The sequence below is a fragment of the Cnephaeus nilssonii genome (genome assembly GCF_951640355.1).
Source record: "Cnephaeus nilssonii genome assembly, chromosome: 17".
Lineage (NCBI taxonomy): Eukaryota > Metazoa > Chordata > Mammalia > Chiroptera > Vespertilionidae > Cnephaeus > Cnephaeus nilssonii.
In genome coordinates, this window is record NC_137088.1 from 12693333 (window position 1) to 12715634 (window position 22302).

The following is a 22302-nucleotide window of genomic DNA, read 5'->3' on the forward strand; positions in this document are numbered from 1 at the left end:
GTAGAGAATGTGGAGACGCTGTGTTCTTACACAACTTTATTCATAGACACGGACATTTCAGTCTCATTGTCTTCAAACATCACAGAATATTATTCTGAAAACTTTTCAACCATTTAAAAATGTAAAAATGACTCTTAACTGACAGACCGTACAAAAACAGGCATCAGGCCGGATTTGAGCTGCCAGCTTTAGTTTGTTTAGCACAATCCTGTGCGAAACACTTCCTGCCTCAATTCAGTTAAAAATGCCTGCTGCATATTGTCACCTGGGGTCTACAGGCTGGGAGAGGGAGGGCGGGGGAAAGGTGGGAAAGATTGATTCTGCCATTTGCTAAAGATTTTTTAAAATTTAACTTTATTTTGCAATAATTCAGACTTTGAAAAAAAATTGAAGAAACAATAGAAAGAGAGAGGAAGGGAGAGGGAGCGAGGGATAGAAACATCAATGAGAGAGAATCACTGATTGGCTGCCTCCTGCATGCCCCCTACTAGGGATCAAGCCCACAATCTGGGCATGTGCCCTGACCAGAAATCCAACTGGAGTCCTCTTGGTTCTTGGGTCAATGTTCAACCCGTGTGGGCTAATGTTGCATTTCTAAGACTGTATCTCTTCCTTAAGGGGCACATACATGGCTGTGTTTTGCGCTGATTTGATAGATCTGCCTACATCAGCGTCACAGGGCTATTGAGAAGCTCGAGTGCAAAATGAAAAGGTGGGAGGTGTTGCTCTCATCTCAAAACCCCGCAATGAAATACAAATTCTGCACATCCTGGTGCTTTGAAGGTTGGCATTTGGAATGATTTTACCATAGCTGAACCATACCTCTGCATTTCTTAGAACGGTTCTCAAACTTTAGCATGCACCAAAAAAAAAAAAAAAAAACACAAAAAACCTGCAGGGTTTGTAAAAATATAGATTTCTGAACTTCATCCTTAGAGTTTCTGATGGAAAGTTCCTGGGGTGGGGCCCTGGGATTTGCATTTTTAACAAGTTCCAGGTATACAAGTTGGTCCAGGGACTACAATGTTCTGACCCCTAGTTTAGAGTTTTCCCGAGAATCCGAGGGCTGGGCTTCTATCTAGTGCGCTCCTAGGGCAGGGTTAGGATTCTATCTCGTGCACTCAGGTTTATCCGGTCTCAACTTCCCCCTTCTGTCCTCTGAGGCAGCCGGGGGGGCAAGGAGACCCTGGTTAAAGTCCAACCCATGGCCAGTTATCTAGCTGCTGACAGCGGGGCCTCCAGATTGCCTTTGCAAAAGGTCTGAGGCCGACTAGGGCCAGATAACACTATCCTGTGTCACAAGGCTGCACGTGGCCTCGGGGCTTGTCCTGCGCAGGTTCCCCCGCCCCCGGGTCAGCTGTCGCGGGGCGGAGCACGGGGCGGAGCGGGCTCGGGGACAGCGGGCAGGACCGGAGGGGCGGGGCCAGGCGGCGGGTCCTCAGTGGAGTGACGCTGAGCGGCTGGCCCCGGCGCCGACTGTGGCGGAGCCCCGAAGCTGGAGGGTGGACATGCTGGGGGTCGATCGCATCCTTTCTCTGCTGCTGGTGTCGCTGTTGCCAGGGACGGCGCGCAGCTTTCGTGTAAGTCCACAGCGTCCCCACGCGGGGATGCATTGACAGGGGGACATGCTGGCGCAGGACTGGGCTGAGGCCACGGCCCAGAGGGGGTCCTGCGGGGCGGCGGTCCTGGGATCCCGGGGTGCACTCCGCTGCCCGGCAGCCTGCGGGGCGCAGGCAGTAGACTGGCCTTCCCGTCGGGGGCGGGCCCGGCGGGGCGCGCGTCCTTCCCGGTAAGCCGGTCGCTTGTGTGTGTTCCGCTCCGGACGCCGGTTTCGCTGGGACCCAGGTCCCCAAAGGTGCCACGAGGAGGGGGGTGAGACGAGGTGCGCCCACACCCTTCCAGTTTCGCAGTTTTCCAGGAGGGGGGGGGGTGGATTCTGAATAGCGCGCGTCAGAGGAGGAAGTCTTGGGCTCTGGCTTGGGGCGCCCTCCCTGGCCCAGTGTGTGCTCTGCGGGGCGCTCCGGAAGGAGAAAATGGGGTCAGGGGAGGCCCCCCCCCCCCCCCGCAATGGGAACTTTGGGTTCATTGCTTTCGAGACGTCCTCTTTCCAAACACCTCGTGCCCTTCTTGCCACTCCCCGCCGCCTCCTCTTTTTGGCTTGGATTTTCCAAACCTTCAGGGTCAGGCGGTGGAGGCCGAGGGCGGGCTGGAGGCGGGCGGCAGGTGGCAGGTGGCAGCCGGAGCGGCTGCGGGGAGGTCTGCGGGAGCGAGCAGGTGAGGGGGGACCCGCCTGACGGGAGAAGAACCGCAGGGAATTGAAACCGCACCAGCCCCTCTGCGCGGTCCGCCAACCAACTGCGGTTCCTCCAGAGTCTGGGTGGGCCGAGTGCGGGGCACGTTTTAAGGAGAAGTGGTGAAATTCGGGCCCATGGACTGGTAAATCATACCCTTTGATCAAAGGCTTAGACTAGTAACTTGCCTAGAGCAAAGCCACACATTTCCATAAAACCTAGAGGTGAAGAATCTTAAGTATTTGGAAACGCCTACTGAACGCATTTTAATGTAGAGCTCCTCTTGGGAAAACGCCACCGCATATGGAGTATTTACTGCCCTGTCTACTGGGGTCCGTGGCTCCTGTGCCCCAGATATTTTGGCCAGGAGGCCCGGAGGAGCGCCCCAGGTGAGAGCTAGCCCGCGGTGAGAACCATGGGGGGAACAGGGGCAGAGACAGATGTGTGCCGGGAAGACAGACCTTTATGGTTAGGTGGGCTGTGGGAAGGGAGAGAGGTGGGTTTATGGGTGAGGACCTGGTGGGCAGGGCGGTCCCCTGGGCAATGGTTGCTCATCCTTGTGCAGCATCCTTCAGCAGCGGGGTGCCCTCCGACTGCCGTGCCAAGGCCCGCATTGGGAGGCCGGCCTCCCCCCGGGAATTCTTCCATGTCTAAGTGTCCCTCCCTGGGCCTGGAGCTGAAGAAAGCTACCAGTGGACCAGCTTTCCGTGATTCCCTTGTTTACATTTATCTTTTTTAAATATATATATATATATATATATATATATATATATATATATATATATATATATATTTTAAATTGATTTCAGAGAGGAAGAGGGAGAGGTAAAGAGATAGAAACATCAATGATGGAAGAGAAGTATTGATTGGCTACCTTCTGCACGCCCCCTGCTGTCGGGGGATAGAGCCCGCAACCCGGGCATGTGCCCTTAGCCGGAATCGAACCTGGGACCCTTGAGTCCTCAGGCTGACGCTCCATCCACTGAGCCAAACCAGCTAGGTCCCTCGTTTACATTTATTTAGAACAGCGGTTCTCAAACTTTTAACTGTCCTAGAAATTAAAATTAAAAATATTTATTAATCTATGACATGTTAAGAAACTTACGTTTTTTTGGGAAAATAACAATGTTTCTCCCCAAAATTTAGGATGAAGAGTGGTATTAGTTTTCACTTTTGAAAATCTCTTTCGTGTCCGTCTTGAGGACAGAGTCTCATAACTGCTCGTGTATTCAGTGTTGCCATAGCATACGTCACGTAGCGTCTGAAAAGCTCCACTGTGCACTCATGAGAGAATGGGAAAGGGAAGGGCAGTTATGGCTTAGTCTTCTTATGAAAACAATTTTTAACTAAATGGACCCCTGGAAGGGTCTCGCAGACCACACTTTGAGAACCGCTGATTTAGAATCATGTTTTTCTTATTGTAAGAGAACTTCCATACGCCTTGTGGAAAAAACATTAAGCATTCAGAAAACTGGAAAGAAGAAAGTGAAAACTGCCCATCACGTTACAATCCGTGGTGTCTGTACTGCAGTGATACAGTGTGGCCACGGATTGGTGGTGTGGATTCTAGGCAGGTTGGGCCCGTGTCCGTGGCCTTCAGGTTTTGAATGGGGACAAGGACGCTCTAACATTCCACAAAGCTGACGCGGGTTCCTGGTTGCAGGCGGACCTGACCTGACCTGGAACCCTCTCCTTGGCCACAGTCCTTTCTAAGGAACTCACCTGCCAGAGCTCACCTGCACAGACCTGCCAGGGGACCCTCTTAGGAGCTGAGAAAATGGTCATCTTCAGGCAGCTCTCCCTGGGCGGGAAGGCCGCCCTGGCCGCCGGCACCGTCTTCGTGTCCATGATCATCTCCCGCTCCTACCTGTCTGAGAGCCTCGAGGTCAGGGCCTGGCGCTGGCTGTTCCGCCTGCAGCTTGCCCTGTTTGCCAACTCGCTCATGCTGATTGGCTCCCTCTACATCTGGCGCAGCACTGTCGGCAGCCTTAGCCACGCTCCAGCCTCGCAGTCGGCCTGTTTTCGTCTTTGGAAGGTGGCCGTCGTGGCCTTTCTGGCCCTGGCCCACTCCAGTTTCTTCACCATGCTCTTTCTGGTGGCCGAGGAGCCCTATCTCTTTTCCCTGGCCGCCTACTCCTGCCTCGGGGCGTACATCATCATGGTCTTCTTCCTCTGTACCCTCAGCGGCATGGAGCAGGCCTACCAGCTCCTGGCCTGGCGCAGTGGTAGGGTCGCGGGCAGCCTGGACAAGACAAGGAGGCTGGCGCTCAGGCCGGCCCTGGCCGTGGCGGTGACCGCCGTGCTCAGCATCGCGGGGCTGCTGAATGCTGCCCAGCCCCCCGCGGTGAAGACCGTGGAGGTGCCCATCCATCAGCTGCCCGCCTCGATGGACCGCCTCAAGATCGTGCTCCTCTCCGACATTCACTTGGGCCCCACCGTGGGCAGGACCAAGATGGAGATGTTCGTGAGGATGGTGAACGTGCTGGAACCGGATGTCACGGTGATCGTGGGGGACCTCTGCGATTCAGAAGCCTCAGTCCTGCGGACGGCTGTCGCGCCTTTGGGCCGGCTTCATTCACGCCTGGGCACCTACTTCGTCACCGGGAACCACGAGTACTACACGTCGGATGTCAGCAACTGGTTTGCGCTGCTGGAGTCCCTGAATGTCAGGCCCCTGCACAACGAGAACGTGAAGATCTCTGCCACCCGGGCCCAGCCTGGGGGTGGCGAGGATGGCGACTGGATCTGCTTGGCTGGCGTGGATGACATTGAGGCAGACATCCTGCACTACTCTGGCCACGGGATGGATCTTGAGAAGGCGCTGGGGGGCTGCAGCCCGGACCACAGCACCATCTTGCTGGCTCACCAGCCCCTGGCTGCCAAGAGAGCCCTTCAGGCTCGGCCGGATATCAACCTGATCCTTTCTGGGCACACCCATGCTGGGCAAATCTTCCCCTTGAATGTGGCGGCCTATCTCCTGAACCCCTTCTTCGCTGGTCTCTACCAAGTGGCCCAGACCACGTTTGTATACGTCAGCCCAGGCACGGCCTACTACGGGATCCCCATGAGATTGGGGAGCAGAGCAGAGATCACAGAGCTCATCCTGCAGCGGGCTCCCTGAACCTGGCCCCGCCCTCATCCTCTGCCCTGGCCCTCATTCTCTGTCCCTCTTCGGGGCGGGTTGCCTGCTTTTCCCCCTCCAGCCTTTCCTGCCCAGCCCTGCGGACACACCCTGGCCACAGCCTGGTTTGAACAGTGATTTGTCGTGGGGCTGCCTGGCAGGTTAGCTCTGTAGATGGCCAGTTGCTTTCTTATATGCATTTGTGAGGTCACAAGTCACATGCGTAAGAACGGGCATCTGTTGTCCAGATGATGTGGAGTAAACCCCCCCTCTCTGCAGAACTCCCAGGAATAAACTAAAAGAAACATGGGGTTGCTTGCAAGGGATGCCTCTAGAAAGCAGAGTAGGGAAGGAACTCTGAGTGCCTTTCAAACCCTCCTAGGACTTAGGCAGTTGCCAGAATCATTGATGCAGAGGTTTCTGGGTAGGGGGCATGTTGCTAGTCATCTGGGAGAGCAGGTGAGATGGAGGCCCCTCTGGCTGCTGGAGAAGAATAACTTATTTCCCCCTTGGTTCTCTCAGAGTCCCCTCTATTGAGAGAACTAGCAAAACCTGCTGGAATACAGAGCTCACCTTATTCCAGACCTTGAGTGATGCTATTACTGTCGGCTGCTCCTGGGCCTTGGGGAGGGTGGGGGGTGGGGTGGGAAGAAACAGCACCTCGGTAGGTGATGGTAATAGTGCTGCATGGGGACTCAGGGTGTCTGCCTCCTTTTATACCATTGGGTGAGGTAACGGGACAGGCTGCTTTTCCCTATTTGGAGATGAGGAAGCAGGCAAAGGGCATTGGCAACCTGACAGGGAGATTCTCGGGTAGAAACCACACCTAATACCTCCCAAAGAAAGTGTTCGTTTCACTATCTGGTGGTTCAGGATTTAGATAGTCACCAGACGTCGGAGAACAAGGACCTAGAACCTGATGTTCTTTCAAAGTGGTTTGCTTGAGGCTAATTCCACTTCCCTTGTGTAAGTAACTACATGGGCTAGTTTCAGTTCAGTGTAGGATGCCTTTTTGTGTTAGAGGAAGAGTCAGGAAACTGGAGTCCCACCCCAGGCTGGGGTCTTTTTTTTTTTTTTTGGTGGGAAACAGGCTCTCTCTCCCAGGGGGGAAGTTGCATGGGGAGTGGCAGGCCCCTGTGCTCCAGCAGGGCCTTGAGGCCTTGCCTCTTGCTGGGCCCTGGCTATGGAGTGCTGGGACCATCCTTCCTACCCGTTACCTGGCCTGATAATAGAACTGTCCTAGGACTCTGGCCACAGAACCAGAGGGCCATCCCTGCTGGCCACTGGACCCACAGGAAAACAACCAGAGGTTCCCGGGACTGGCCCTGGTGCCAGAACCAAGAGACCCTTTGCCCCTGTTAGGAAAGGCCTCTCTGAGGAGACTGAGGACCTGGGCCCAGCGTTGACATTTTTTTGACCGAGAGTCTTTCTCCGACGGGGACCACAGACACCGCTCTGACTGGAGAGGCCCACCCTGCTGCTCACCGCCAGGCAGTTGGGCAGGTGACTTGACCTCCCTGAGCCTCGGTTTCCCTCACCCTAAAATGGGGATAATGATCATATCTACCTCAAGTCTGTCTCGTGGGGAGGGCCCTGAGACTTGGCGTGTGAGTTGCACGTGGCACAGTCACAATGGAAGCACTCGGCGTTGTTAATTTGTAAACACAGTGGGGCTTGCTAAGGAACTGTGTTTGGGTGCGGGGGCCCCAGGAGTTTATGGAGCAGACAAACCTGGGGGGTGTGAGCGGGTCCCGTGTCGCCTGCTGCTGCTGGGCACAGTGATTTGTGGGGTTTGCTGTCCTCTGCCTGTGTTAATCTCTCCTGGGCACGCTCTGCCTGGTGGATCATGGGATCCTGAAGGGCCACCCTGATTTCCAAAGTGTTGACAGCAAGCCTTCCTTCCAGTTCAGTGTGACTGGTTCCTCTCCGTTAGACACACAACAGGCCCACCTTACCTGTCCAAGGAGTAGTCATGCGTGGCTCGTGTTCCATGGTGCGGTGGGAGTTTCCCAGCAGAAACGTCTCCGTTACCGCCCAGACAGGGCCCTGGAGGGTCGCTCGCCAAGGCACCGTCTGCACCTCTGTTCTTCCCCCATTTACCTTCTTCTTTGTTTATGGCTAGAGGAGGTGGGGAGAAATATTTAGTGGGAGCTTGAAAATTCTTTCAATTTAATTTAATTTTTTTTTAAATCTGTAAATGCAAGTTAAAATGAAACGCTTTTAAGAAATTAACAATGGCATGTGTAGTGTGATCCTATTACTGTAAAACTTCAGTACATTAGTCCCACTGTCATCCATTCCAAACATCCCTCCATCTTTTTTTCCTTTGTTGAAAACCTTTTATTGTGAACATTTTAAAATATTCATAAAGTACACAGAACAACTTCCTGAACCTCCATGGGCTCACCACCCAGCTTCAACAACTGTGACTGTTCTGCTGTTCTTTCTCATTTATCCCTGTCCCACACTGTTTTTCTTTCTTGGCTGGACAATATTAAGCTAAACCTTAGAAAATATAATTTTACCCAAAAAATACTTCCGTATGAGTCCTTTCTAGAAAAGTATACACATAATGCTAATATATCCAAGGAAACTAACAGTAATTCTTTAACATCATCTACTATCTTATCTAGTAGGAGGTTTGGAGGCTAGAAGCCAGGTTTTCTACTTCTCAATACAAGTGTTTTTTTTTCCACAGAGGGTTAAGCAACTGTATCTGTTACAGGTGAGTAACAGGATTCAAATACAGTTTACTGTCTAAAGCAGGCGTCCTCAAACTACGGCCCGCGGGCCACATGCGGGTGTTTTTGCCGTTTTGTTTTTTTACTTCAAAATAAGATATGTGCAGTGTGCATAGGAATTTGTTCAGAGTTTTTTTTAAACTATAGTCCGGCCCTCCAACGGTCTGAGGGACAGTGAACTGGCTCCCTGTTTAAAAAGCTTGAGGACCCCTGGACTCTAAAGAGTCAGTTGTTCCTGCTTATCTGAATTGTCTCCACCTCCCCCTCCCCCAAACTGGTAAACACACAGCATAAAATTTAGCATTTTAATGATTTTTAAGTGTATAGTTCAGTAGTGTAAGTATAGTCACACTGTTGTGAAACGGGTCTCCAGAGCTTTTTTATCTTGCAAATCTGAAACTCTATACCCATTAAACAATAGCTCCTCTTTTCCCCTTCCCTCAGCTCTTAATAACCACCATTTTACATTCTTTTTTAAAAAAAAATAGTATCTATTTTTATTGATTTCAGAGAGGAAGGAAGAGGGAGAGAGAGATAGAAACATCCATGATGAGAGAGAATCATGGATCGGCTGCCTCCTGCAAGTCCCCTACTGGGGATTGAGCCTACAACCCAGGCATGTGTCCCTGACTGGAATCGAACCTGGGATCTTTCCGTTCACAGGCCGACGCTTAATCCACTGAGCCAAACCAGCTAGGGCACCACCATTTTACATTCTGATGAATTTTACTCCTCTGGGTACCATATATAAGTGGAATCATGCATTGTTTATTTGTGATGGCTTATTTCACTTAGCATCATGTCCTGAGTGTTCATCCATGTTGTAGCATGTGACAAGACTGAATAATATAAGGCTGAATAATATTTCTTTGTATGTATATATCACATTTTGTTTATCCATTCATCAGTGGACATTTGGGTTGCTTCTGCTGCCCCCCCCCTTTTTTTTGTCTACTGTGAATAATGCTGCTGGGAACATGGGAGTGCAAATATCTCTTCAAGACCCTGCTTTCTATTCTTTTGGAAAAATACCCAGGAGTCAGATTGCTGGAATATATAGTAGTTCTGGTTTTTCATTTTTTGAGGAACCTCCATACTGTTTTCCATAGTTGAACCATTTTATAATCCCACCAACAGTGCACAAAGGGTCTGATTTCTCTCCATTTCCACATAACTAGTTATTGTTTGGGGTTTTTTTTTTGTTAGTAGTGTGAGGTGATAACTTATTGTGGTTTCGATTTGCATTCCTCTAATGATTAGTGGTGTTGAGCTTCTTTTCATATGTTTTCGATCATTTGTATATCATCTTTGGAGAAATGTCTATTTAAGTCTTTTCCCCATTTCAAAATCAGGTTATTTGACTTTTTGTTGTTGTTGAGTTGTAAGAGTTCTTTTTCTATTCTGTATATTAACCCCTTACCAGATAGGTGATTTGCAAATATTTTCTCTCGTCCACACATTGTCTTTCCCCTCTACTGCCCTTCATGTGCAGAAGTTTTTAGGGATGCCCCATTTGTCTGTTTTCGCTTTTGCTGCCTGTGCTTTTGTTGTCGTACTCAGGCAATCATTGCCAAGTCTAATATCATGAAGCTTATGATCCATTTTGAGTTAATTTTTATATCTGATGTAAGATAAGGGTCCAACTTCACTCTTCTACACGTGGATATCTAGTTTTCCCAACACCATTTGTTGAAGAGATTGTCCTTTTCCCAGTGAATGGTCTTGGCACCTTGTGGAAGATCATTTGAGAAATACTTTATATTTAATTTTTTTATTTAAAAATAAAAACTACACACTTTTTTTTTCTGAGATGAAGGGGCAGAATTAAGTCTGCAAATGTCTGTGAGTCCTAGAGGATTGGGAACTGGTCCCAACTGGGCCCATTTCTCCTCCATCTGTCATTTCCCCTCCTCTTCCATCGTAATTTACACTCTTTACCCACAGTCCTTTGGGATGCTCAACAAAAATCTTTGCAGAGTAAGACAGACATAAATTAGTAAACGAAATGAATAAAAATAGAATGTAGCAGCTCATCTACAAATTTTCCAGATCCATATCGATTCTCACCATTCCCTGTGGTGGTTTTGCTTCTTTAGCCTGTCTTATGTAATGGTGTTTCCATGACATTTCATGTGTGAAAGATACATAGATCTGAAATAATTCAAGTTTGTGTTCTAGTCATCTGAAATATCCCTTCTCTTTCTCTTTGTTCTGTGAACTGAAGGGTCTGGGAAGCCCATGGTGTATAAAGACTCATCCACCCCTATCTTCTCCCCTTAATCCCTCTCCTGTCAACCCTACGTGTTAGCAGTCTAGGAGGCTTTGGGCTCTGTCACCTTAGAGCTGAACAGTTCATGTCAGGAACTCTGTAGGCTTTTGGGTCTGTAGGGTGAGTTGAAAGGGTTTAGGGGATGGAGATCCATTGAGTAAGTGCTTACCAGCATCATAGGGAGGGAATAGAGGACACATCTTCACATAATCGGCATGACCCATAACCTGTGACATCACAGAGCTCCTTTCATTTCTTCATTCTAGTTGAGGAATGTGCACAAGTAATGCAAATATAGTATTGTTATTCCCGAGGGTTAGGAAACTTGGGGAATGTTCACATTACTTGATGGTGTAAATATCAGTGTTATGTTTAATGGTTGGTTTGTTTTTTAATGCTTATTTACTACTGAAAGAATCTAAATTCAATAAATAACTTGAAAATGTTATGTTGGGCAGTATTAAGTCCCTAATGTGTATTTGGCCTGAGGGTATTTTGTTGATACTGCTGTGTTGTTGTTTTCACCTCCAGTAATATATGTATTATGTCCATGAGGGACCCTGGGAAGACGTGGGGTTGGCCTTGCTCGGGATTGATTTTTCTTTACATGTTTTCTATGGTCTCATGCACTGTAAGTACTGATGCTACCACACCCCTGCAAGTGTGAAATAAAACTGGCTCTTCTGCACTTTGTCCCAGTGCCAATTAATTTAGAAGGGGTGGAATTTGCACACAGGGCAAATTTTACATTCTTTTCATTTGTGGGGAATGGACTCTACATTCCTCCCTCACATTTCTTGATCTCCTTCTGTTGGTGGTGCCACAGTGCACAGATATTAAGGATGCTGACCCCTCTCTAATATCCTTAAAGGTCATTGTGGAGCCATGAAGTGGATTTTCCCTGTTAACCTTGACCATGACAGTCACCAATTGGAAGCTGTCTCTTAGGTGATGCTGCTCCTGTGGCTCTCCCTATCTATCCTCTCTGTCTGCTTTTCTATTTTTTTTCTTCTTTGTTTGTTTGTTAATCCTCATCCAAGGATATTTTTCCATTGATTTTTAGAGAGTGGAAGGGAAGAGGAAAGACAGAGAAAGAGAAAAACATCTATGTGAGAGAGAGACACATCGATTGATTGCCTCCTGCACGTGCCCCGCCAGAGATTGAGCCTGCAACCTAGATACGTGCCCTTGACTGGGAATCAAACCTGCGACCCTTCAGTCCTCAGGACGACACTCTATCCCCTGAGCCACACTGGCTAGGACTCTGCCTGCTTTTCTAAGCTTCAGTTTCAGAGACTTGTCACTGCTTCCCAGGTCCAAATAGCATGTTGTCATTTGTATATCAGACCAGAGGGACAGCCCATGGAATGTCCTCACAGTCAAGGTCTCTGGGAGAAAGTGGGGCAGTCAGTAGGGCCCTGGGGCAAGAGAGAATGTGTCCTGCTGTCCTGCTCACGTACAAACAGACTGCATTTGGTCCTTTTTATTGATAGTTTTGACAAGTTTAGAACATTAGCCACAAACCAAATGCCAAAGGCTCTGTTGACTGTTTCTGGTAACCCTATCTGCACCCACAGGGTAGGTGGCCACATCATCCACCAGGATCTGTTTTCCACTGGGGCTCACAGGTCATTTGCATGGCGTGTGATGGGGATGTCCTGTGAGTCTTTGTGGAGGGGACACTCTATCTGCTATTTCAGGAAGAATTGTGGTCTTGCTTCCGATTCGTCTTGAGTGGAGGGGGTGTCCAGTTCCAGGACCTCCACTCAGCCCTGTCCTTCATAGTGGCTCTTACTCATGGTGAGGGCTCTGGGGGTTGTTAGGCAAGGTACACTCAGGACCAGTGAAGTAGCCATCAGGTGGGTCCTCTGACTTGTTGGACCCACTGTGAGAAGGACTTGCGCCAAGACTCCCTCTCCCCCCTGGCCTCCCGAAGAGCGATAAGGGAGAGTGATGGCGTTTCAGGTCCTCTGGTATCAGTATCAGCTCAGACCATACCCAACAATCCTCAGAAGGTCTGGGGGTGCCACTTTCCCTAGGACTCGGGTACCCTAAGTCGCACTGGGGAAGGGTTGGGGACTATTGCGTGTATAGTACTTGGAGTGGCATCGCAGGGCCCTCCCTGATGGGAATCCATCCAGCCCTTTGTTCAGTCAATTGGCTGTCAGAGCTGGCAACTGGGGGAAGGGATCAATTTTCCAATGCAGGAGCTGACACCAGCCTTTGGCTCATGAGTTCTTGATTTGTTTTTTCTTGTTAGACACATCAAGCCGCTCCCTCGCTGGTTGCCCAACCATCTCACCCTCTAGGAACGCTATGGTTTATGAGCCATTGCTTAAGATGGCTATTGGCCAGCACACCTGGTTGCCGCTCTGGCCTTGCTGGTCATTGTTGTCATGATACCCACCTGCTCCTGATGGTTAGATGGTCCCTCTTTGATGGTCAGAATCTCATAATCCCCAAACATAGGGATCCCAGGGCCAAAGCAAATATCTTCTATCACCCTTTTCCTACAGAGGACAACATGCTCATCGGCTTCTCAGAAATGCCAGGTTCCTCCTCCCTGGGGCATTCCTCACTGAAGGGAGTGTCCTGGGGAAGTACAGTCAGATGGTGACTTGTGAGCCATCTCATACCTTCCTCAGGATGCCAACGCAGTCCTGGCATCTCCAGCTCATTTCCTGCAGGCCAGTACCAGGTCCAGGTTCTGGAGAACCATCCTCACAGCACAGGGCGGGTTAAGGTGCTTTACCAAGATGCTATCTCACACGTCATGGGAGAGTGCACCATGCCAGCAAACTTCCCTCTATCCAGCTTTCTATTCTGACCCCTCCAGATGCACTACCAGTGTCTCCGCGATTAAGTCCTGAGCCTTACTTTTCTGGAAGGAGATGTAGGTCTCTAATCATTGCCTTGGAAGCCTCTGGCATTCACAGAATGCTCTGAGTGGATGGCTTACATGAGCCTGTCAGCCAGTCTCTTTCTTCAAAGCTTTCAAGTCTGTTACAAAAGCCAGGCAACCTCACAGTGCTTACAATGACCAGTAACATACCCCATTCCAGGGGTAGAGCTAATGCAGATGCCATCCCTCCCCTTCTGCCTGTACCTCCTCCAAGTCCAGCACAGGGGAGGGCCTTAGTATTTGCATTGCATCACCACCCACGTAGCACCAGCTGCAGGGTCCTTGCTGCTGTTTGACATATATGAGAAATCCAGGTACAGACTCACATCCTGAGCATCTGCTGTGTAGGCCACACCTTCATTTGGGTTCCTCTGGAAGCATAACATGAAACGGGCTCCGGTGCAGGTGGTCTGAGAAGTGACTCAAGAGTGCAGAAATGAGGGACAGGTGGAAAGAAGCAAAAGCCTATATGAGGACATGGGTTGTGGTTCTCACTCTACACAACAGCCATGATTCTGCCAAGATCATTTTTCAGAGTAATGAGTAATCTAGCGATCTCCAAAGATGACCAGTGAATTCCCCCCCCCCTCCCGTGTATTGTTACAAACTCATAGCTGTTAGTATCCATACAATCTTTTTTTTTCCTGTTGATATGTCTCTTAAGTCTCTCTCAAAAAAAAAAAAAAATGCTCACATATTTCCACCTGGGGGCAGTGGAGCCTCTACAATTCAGCCCTATGTCCTACACGTAACCAAGCCCCAGGTCCTGTGGTTCTCCCTGCTGTCCACTGCCCACCCCCTTGTCACCACCATGATCTGCTTTCTGTTTTGCCACTTCAATAAAAGGCCAGAGTCCTGAATGTTTGAAAGCACACATTGGATCCTACCATTCTTCTGTTTCAGTTGCTCTCCATAGCTCTTGGCATAAAGTCCAGGCCCTTGAACTTGGAGTTCAGGGCTCATTCCATCTGGCCCCTGCCCATCTGTGTTTCAGCAGCTGTCATGCTCCGTCTGTACTGAGGTCTGCAGTTCTCTCCCTTCCCTGCAGCCTGCCCCCTCCGCCAGTCTCACACACAGTTTCCTCTGCCTACATCACCTTTCCCTGTGGTCAACGCTACTTCATCCTAGGATTTCATTTAGGCCAGTAGTTCTCTCTCTCTCTCTCTAATATATATTTTTATTGATTTCAGAGAGGAAGGGAGACAGAGAGAGAGAAACATCAATGATGAGAGAGAATCACTGATTGGCGGCCTCCTGCACACCCCCGACTGGGGATCGCCCGCAACCCAGGCATGTGCACTGACTGGGAATCGAACCTGGGAACCTTTAGTCCGCAGGTCGATGCTCTATTCACTGAGCCAAACCAGATAGGGCCGGTAGTTCTCTCTTAAAAAAAATTATTTTTTTTATTGATTTCAGAGAGGAAGAGAGAAGGAGAGAGAGGTAGAAACATCAATGATGAGACTCTTTGATCGGCTGCCTCCTGCATACCTCCTACTGGGGATGGAGCCCGCAACCCAGGCATGTGCCCTGACCAGGAACGGTGACCTCCTTGTTCATAGGTTGACACTCAATTATTGAGCTACACCGGCCGGCAGGCAGGCCAGTAGGTCTCAACTCTGCTGCACATTACATCATCTGGGGCAGTTTTAAGAAATACCAGTGCCTGGGCTCCACCTAAGATCAATTAAAATCTAAATGGCTGGAGCGTGAGGCCTGACTTTGCTATTTTAAAAACTTTGCAGGTGATTCTGACGTGTGGCCAAGGTTGAGAACCACAGTTTGGGGTGTCCCTTCCTCTGGGAAACTTTCCCTTGCCACTTCTCCCCCACCCCACCCCCCATGCCTGGGTTACATGTCATTGAGTACTGCTGTAACATTCTGCTCAGATCCTTTTTTATTTCTAGCTTTATTGAAATACTGGAGGCCCATTGCACGAAGATTCATGCAATAGGCCTTCCTTCCCCTGGCTGCTGGCACCGGTTTTCCTCCGGCACCCAGGACCCAGGCCTTCGCTCTGGCCGCAGCAGAGAAGCTAAGCCTCGAGGCTAGGCTTCTTTGCTCCGGCCGCAGCGAGGCTTGGCTTCTCGGCTTCTCCGCTCCGGCCGCAGCAAGGCTTGGCTTCTCCACTCCAGCCGCAGCAGAGAAGCCAAGCCTCTTTAGTCTTCAGTCTTCAGTCTTCAGTCTTCAGTCGTCTTCACTTGGGCCAGAGCCTTCAGTCTTTGCTCTGCGCCTGCGTATGCAAATTAACTTGCCATCTTTGTTGGATTAATTTGCATACTCCTGATTGGCTTGTGGGTGTCGCATAGGTACGGTCAATTTGCATCTTTCTCTTTTATTAGTGTAGATAACTGATGGATAGCATTGTGTAAGCTTAAGGTGCACAACGTGATGGTCTTATCTTTATCATCTAGGCCTCGCTAGGTTAACCCTCGGGTTTCTTCCTTGTTGGATGGAAGCATGTAGGCTGTGATCACATCTGTGTGGTCTGTGCTTACTTAGCACACAGTAGGTACTTGGTAATATTTCTAAACGGATGGTAGGGAGCTATTTGGGCTGGATTTTGAGTTTGTTTTAAATATAGGATGGGGCTCCACTGTGTGAGATGAAAGCCAGATTCTATCATCCAGCAACATAATATCTCGCCAACTTCTCTCTGGCTTTTCTGAATCCCTTCTCCTAGACATGTGGACTTCAAACAGCCCTTTCCTTTTCCCAATTACTTCCTTCAGACTTGTTTGTTCAAAGAACATTCCCAACTCCTAGGCCACCCTTGAACTCAGAGAACTTGTGAGAAATCCTTATTTGACACTTCGCCATATTCATGCACTGAAAATGTTTTCAAAATTGGGGCACCTGGCCCTAGCTGGTTTGGCTCAGTGGATAGAGCGTCAGCCTGCGGGCTGAAGGGTCCAGGGTTTGATTCCAGTCAAGGGCACATGCCTGGGTTGCGGGCTCGATCCAATCAATGGAGGCAGCCAATCAATGATTCCCTCTCAACGTTGATGTTTCTATCTCTTCCTCTCCCTTCCTCTCTGAAATCAATAAAAAAATATTTTTTAAAAATTGGGGCACCTGGTATATCAAATTATTTTTGTATTTTGTGAGTTTCTTGAGGAGTATCTTGCCTTTGAATGGAAATTAAAGCCTTGGTTTACTAGAAGAATAAATTGCCATTAAAATGATTATTTTATGATTATTTATGTGTTCTTATTTTGGGGTAGCTTTATTGAGATGTAATTCACATACAGTAAAGCTTTCCATTTGTCCCAAAGCAATCTACTTGGAGTGTTTTATCTTACAGTCACAGAGTTCGATGCCCTTGTTGGACTTCAGATATGATGTCAAGACCACCACCACCACCCCAAAAAAGCTCTTACTGACTGTGATGCTGCTGTGAAAAAAAGCTTTTTTTTAAAAGTTCGTATTGTGACCTTTGAAAGCCTAAAAATGCACAAGGAATCTTACCAACGTTTCTTGTAGCCCTAGTCCTGGTGGCACCTGTGGCCTGTTGCTACCCTTTTCATCCACCAGGGGACAGTATTTCCCTCTGCCTGTTGGCCTCTCCTTTGAGACCTTCCCTTTCAAATCCCAGCATTTCTACTCTATGAAGTCATGCCATGTGTTTCTCAAAATTTGATTTGACTGCTAGATACATGTTACATTGCAACCACGTAGAGACCTACGTACATATGCAATTCTATATATACATACATAATAAAAGTTTCATAAAATAATACTTGTCTTGACTACGTGCAATACACTCTATTTTCTAGTCTCTTTTATTAGCAAAAGGTGCCCATCATCACTCGACCTGAGTTCCTGACTCACAAACTGGGTCGCAGCCCACAATGGGAGAAATATTGCTTTAGAGTTCACTTAGTGTGACATCCTGCCTATTTTGGATGAAAGGAGGCAGTAGAGAGGGACCTGCCCAGGTTCCACCCAGGGGGAACTTAGAGCAACACCTAGGATGAGGCTTCAGGACTTCCAATCTGTTGCTTTCAGCCCAGTGACATTACTGGTGAGGTACATCCAGGGCTCCAGCAGGTCACAGCCATAGGGAGGGAGGGATGCGTGTTTGTGTGTGTGTGTGTGTGTGTGTGTGTGTGTGTGTGTGTGTGTGTGTGTGTCTGTGTGTCTGTGTGTGTCTGTGTATTGTATTCCTGGCATACTGGGCTTTGCTACACTGCCAGCAGGGTTTTCCCTTTGGAGATAGAACTCCTGCATCTCAGCCACCGACTGTCAGATCGGTGCTGGACTCTGGAAGGTGAGCCCTGTGGAATCCTGCCCGTGTGGGTCCTGCTTGGTGATTCTGTTACCCGAGTGCCTACCTGGCTTAGCTGTGGTTTGTTCTGTAGCCCAGAAACCAAACATTCACTCCATCAACCTATTACGCAAATTGAATAGGCAAGGAGACACTTGCCCCTCTCAAAGTGTCGACCCCCAAAAACGCTGCAGGTGCAGGCTCTCACGTGGTCTCACCCTTGCTCTGTAGAATGCCTCCCGGAGGACGTTCGAGATCGACTACAACCACAACTGCTTCCGCAAGGATGGCCAGCCGTTCCGCTACATCTCGGGCAGCATCCACTACTTCCGCGTGCCCCGCTTCTACTGGGAGGACCGGCTGTTGAAGATGAAGATGGCTGGGCTGAACGCCATCCAGATGTAAGTAGGAGGGCCCTGGGCTCTCACTGGGCCCGGACACCCACACCTGGAGAGAGGGTACAGCTGCGTTTCTCAGCGCGGCTATTTCATTGCTCAGGGCGGGAAACAGTGTTGTCCTGTGCTCTGGGAGGGGCTTCTCGTGAGCGTGACTGGCCCTTCCTCAGGTAATTCACCACCTCTTCCAATCTTGAACGTCATCACAGAAATCATACATTGAGTATCAGCTTAAAAAGGCAAAGGGAAGTATCAATGATTGAGCACTCACCATGTGCAGGGCACTTGACATGAATGATTCCATTTCTTCAAGGTGTTACCATTCCCATGTGCAGCTGGTGACACTGAAATTTGCCCGAGCACGTATTTTTTTGGCCAGAGATCCATCTAGGATTTGAAGATAAGGGTGTTTGTAAGTAGTTATAACTTCTCTCAGCTCTCAGGGGAACATTCCTTGTTAGGTAGATTCCAGAAACCCAGTCTGTTTTCAGGGTTCATGCTAGGGCCTGGGGTTGTAGAATTACCCCAGGCGCTATCTCTCCTCATCTCTCTTCATGTTGTTGCAAGGTGACTAATTGGGAAGAACCGGGGTGGCTGGCCACTCTGGTTTTTGCACTGCTGATGTGAATTGCCGATAGCTTTGCAAAACTAGAGAGTGAGAAAAACCCAGAGGCAGATTCCTGGGACAGATAATTTAGGGGGAACCCCACTTGTTTTTCTGGTTCGAAGGCCACTGGGGTCTGTCTGCAGTTTCAACCCTGTGTTCCAGGGAACCAAGACTATCCGTTGCAGGGGCCCCTGAAAGCTTAGGATGGTGGAAAAAGGACACAGCCAGCCCAGCCCATGCGGCTCAGAGGTAGAGCATCGACCTATGAACCAGGAGGCCACGCTTCAATTCCCGGTCAGGACACGTGCCTGGTTTGTGAGCTCGATCCCCAGGAGGGTGCGTGCAGGAGGCAGCCAATCAATGATCCCCTCTCATCATTGATGTTTCCATCTCTCTCTCTCTCTCTCTCCCTTCCTCTCTGAAATCAATAACAATATTAAAAATTTAAAAAGAAGGACACAGCCAGGGTCATCAGAGAGACCTCTGTGATGGCCATGGGTGGCTTCCTATTTAAATGTATATTCCATGCTGTAGGCAGTCAGGGATGCCCGTAGGGACTTTTGTCATTTTCCCTCCTGCGTCGTGTCCCTGACAAAGTCTTCCGTCAGGAGGACAAAGGGGTTGAAGCTTTCTCCATTGTTATTAAAAAGTACTTTTCACAAAATACGTGTAGTCATGCATGATGATGTTTCGGTTAGTGACAAATCTCCTGTATGATAGTGGTCCCACAAGATATAATGGAACTATACAATTTCTGTCACCCATTGCCGTCATAGCCATTGCCACGTTGAAGCGCAACACATTCCTCGCGTGATGGTGGTTATGCGGGTGTGAATACACCTATGGCGCTGCCAGTCGGAAGTGTAGCACATACAATTATGTACAGTACCTAATGCTTGATAATGATAGCAAGTGGCCATGTTACTGGTGAATGTATTTACTATACTATACTTTTTACTGTTATCTTAGGGTGTACTATTTCTACTTTATAAAAAAAAAGAGTTTGCTGTAAAACAGTATGCCATGTTATCCCAGCCTCAGCCTCATCCATCTCGTGTTTACCGTGTCTCTCTCTTTTTAAAAAAAATTTTTTTCATTGATTTTAGAGAGAAAGGGGGAGGGAGAGAGAGATAGAAACATCAATGATGAGAGAGAATTGTTGATCGGCTCCCTCTTGCACGCCCCCTACTGGAGATTGAGCCTGAAACCCGGGCATGCGCCCTTGACCGGATTCGAACCCAGGACCCTTCAGTCCGTAGGCCGACACTCTATCCACTGAGCCAAACTGGCTAGGGCTACCGTGTCTCTTGATTGCATCAGGTTCTCTCCTGCTTGATTTAATTACATGTGGTTTTGCTATACAGGCTTGTAGCCTAGGAGCAGTAGGCTAGACCAGTGGTCGGCAAACTGCGGCTCGCGAGCCACGTGTGGCTTGCGAGCCGCGGTTTGCCGCTCTGTTGACTAATGAGTTTGCCGACCACTGGGCTAGACCATCCAGGTTTATAAGTGCACTCTATGATGTTTGCACAACAACAAAATCGCCTAATGACACATTTCTCAGAACCTATCCCCATCATTATGTGGCTCTGAATATATATATGTATATATATAAATCCTATATAATAAAAGCCTAATATGAAAATCGACCGAACGGCAAAACGATCGGTGGAATGACTGGTCACTATGATGCATACTGACCACCAGGGCGCAGACGCTCAATGCTGGAGCTGCCCCCAGCCCACAGGCCCCAGGCCAGCCAAGGCGGGTGCCAGTGGGGGGCTCCCCCCGATCGCCCTGCAGATCACCCTGCAGAGGGAGGTGACCAGGGGTGGTGGCAGGGGGTAGGGCCGACGAGTGGGTGGCCCCCCAGTTGCCTCGCAGAGGGAGGCGACCAGTGGCGGCAGCAGGGGGCGGGGCCCGCGAGCGAGTGGTGACAGGCCAGCCAAGGCAGGTGCCAGCAGGGGTCCCCTGATTGCCCTGCTGGTCCCCACAGATTGGCCCTGATTGCCGGCCAGGCCAAAGGACCCTACACATGCATGAATTTCATGCACCGGGCCTCTAGTATATATAATGTATATCTTATTACTTTAGCACAGATATTTTCATTTTTCCTAAGCTTTTCACAGGTATATGTACCTTTTACATATTAATAATTCGTGTTCATATAATTCTGTGTCTTTCTTAAAGTCAGGCAGTCAACAGGAATGGGCATTCTTTGTGGGTCATAAACTTGAAAGTGTGCTCCCCCTTCCCCCCATGTTTGATTCGCTTGGGTAGCCGCTGTGAAAACTCGAAACAAGGCCTGTTTCCCGAGAGGCTGCCTAAGGGAGAGGTCTGTGCATCCTGCAAGCTGACAGCTCTGCAGAAATTCACGTAGGACACCTGGATTTCTGAGCTGTTTCCAGGGAGGGGCTGTGTGTGTCTTGGCAGCTACGTGCCCTGGAACTTCCACGAGCCCCAGCCAGGACAGTACCAGTTTTCCGGGGAGCATGACGTGGAGCATTTTATTCAGCTGGCGCACGAGCTGGGGCTGCTGGTTATCCTGAGGCCTGGACCCTACATCTGTGCCGAGTGGGAGATGGTGAGTGTGGCTGGGCTGGGCCCGGCCCGCCTGCTGGGTGTGACCCAGGTGGGCTGGCAGGCAGGGACCCAAGGGGAAGGGAGTTCAAGCAGTTTAAAATAAGCCTCTAGTTCCAGATAGCATGGAGCCTGTGACAGTAGCCACACAGGTGTCTTTTCCCTTGGGAGATGCCTAAGCAGAGAGGAACAGGTAAGGGCCAGAGGTGTGGGTCCTCCTCTTGCTGGTCACTCACACAGCTCAGTTGCCTCATCTGAAAAAAAAAAAAGCAGGTAATGGTGGGGGCTCTGTCAACCTCACAGGCTAGCTGTGAAGTTAAGTGGAATTAACCTATAGCGAAGGCTTTGATTCTCAGACCATTCGTATTCGTCAAGAGTGACCTTAGCCCTGGCCGGTTTGGCTCAGTGGATAGAGCGTCAGCCTGCGGACTGAGGGGTCCCAGGTTTGATTCCGGTCAAGGGCACATGCCTGGGTGGCAGGCTTGATCCCCAGTGGGGGGCGTGCAGGAGGCAGCCGATCATGATTCTCTCTCATCATTGATGTTTCTGTCTCTCTCCCTCTCTCTTCCTCTCTGAAATCAATAAAAATATATTTTTTAAAAAGAGTGACCTTATTTTTACCATGTTACAATTCCTAATTTCCCTGAAAGTTTCCGGATTAGAAAGCCCAACTCAAAATACCCCTTCTCCATGGAACCTTTCTTCCCTCACTGCTAGCAGTCATTTCTGTCTCCCCCGAGTGCCTTTCATGAAATGGACCTTACATTGGCTTCTTTTTTTCTTTCCCACCCCCTAGGGAGGATTACCTGCGTGGCTCTTAGAGAAGGAAAATATTGTTCTTCGTTCGTCTGATCCAGGTAAGTTGTGACCGATGCCTTGAGAGAATTGATGAATGCGTAGACAACGTATATCGTGAGAATCAGGTATTTTGAAGGCTGGGGGGACTTCTGTGCAGACACTTCTGAAAGTTTAGTGAAAGTGTTTATCGTTATCCACTGCAGAACGCCAGACGTTGCATGTGTAGGAAATAGGCTTTCTTGAACTTGACCAGATCTTGCTGACAAACTGATAACTCTTTGAATTGGCAATGGGCCCTGTTTGCGGTTGACCGCCTGACTTGAATGCTTTCTCC

The 22302-nt window shown here is 49.3% G+C and overlaps 2 protein-coding genes across 4 annotated transcripts in view; both read left to right on the top strand.

Annotated features, from left to right (window-relative positions):
- Positions 1-1404: 1404 nt before the first annotated feature.
- GLB1 (galactosidase beta 1) overlaps positions 1405-22302 on the top strand; it is a 67732-nt gene continuing 46834 nt past the window's right edge. Inside the window, exons 1-4 of the mRNA XM_079795304.1 lie at positions 1405-1580; positions 17823-17992; positions 21024-21174; positions 21967-22027. Of these exons, the coding sequence (XP_079651430.1) occupies positions 1509-1580; positions 17823-17992; positions 21024-21174; positions 21967-22027 (454 nt within the window). The 5' untranslated portion in view covers positions 1405-1508. The remainder of the gene's footprint in view (positions 1581-17822; positions 17993-21023; positions 21175-21966; positions 22028-22302) is intronic.
- On the top strand, positions 1702-11110 carry TMPPE (transmembrane protein with metallophosphoesterase domain). Of its 3 annotated transcripts, XM_079795308.1 has the most exons (3): positions 1702-1882; positions 2567-2680; positions 3955-11110. In XM_079795308.1, the coding sequence occupies exon 3, from the start codon at positions 4069-4071 to the stop codon at positions 5410-5412; it is 1344 nt and encodes a 447-aa protein (XP_079651434.1). In that variant the 5' UTR covers positions 1702-1882; positions 2567-2680; positions 3955-4068; the 3' UTR covers positions 5413-11110. The 3 variants fall into 3 exon arrangements, with proteins under 3 accessions (XP_079651434.1, XP_079651432.1, XP_079651433.1); XM_079795306.1 differs by lacking the exon at positions 2567-2680 and having other exon boundaries at positions 3438-11110; XM_079795307.1 differs by lacking the exon at positions 2567-2680.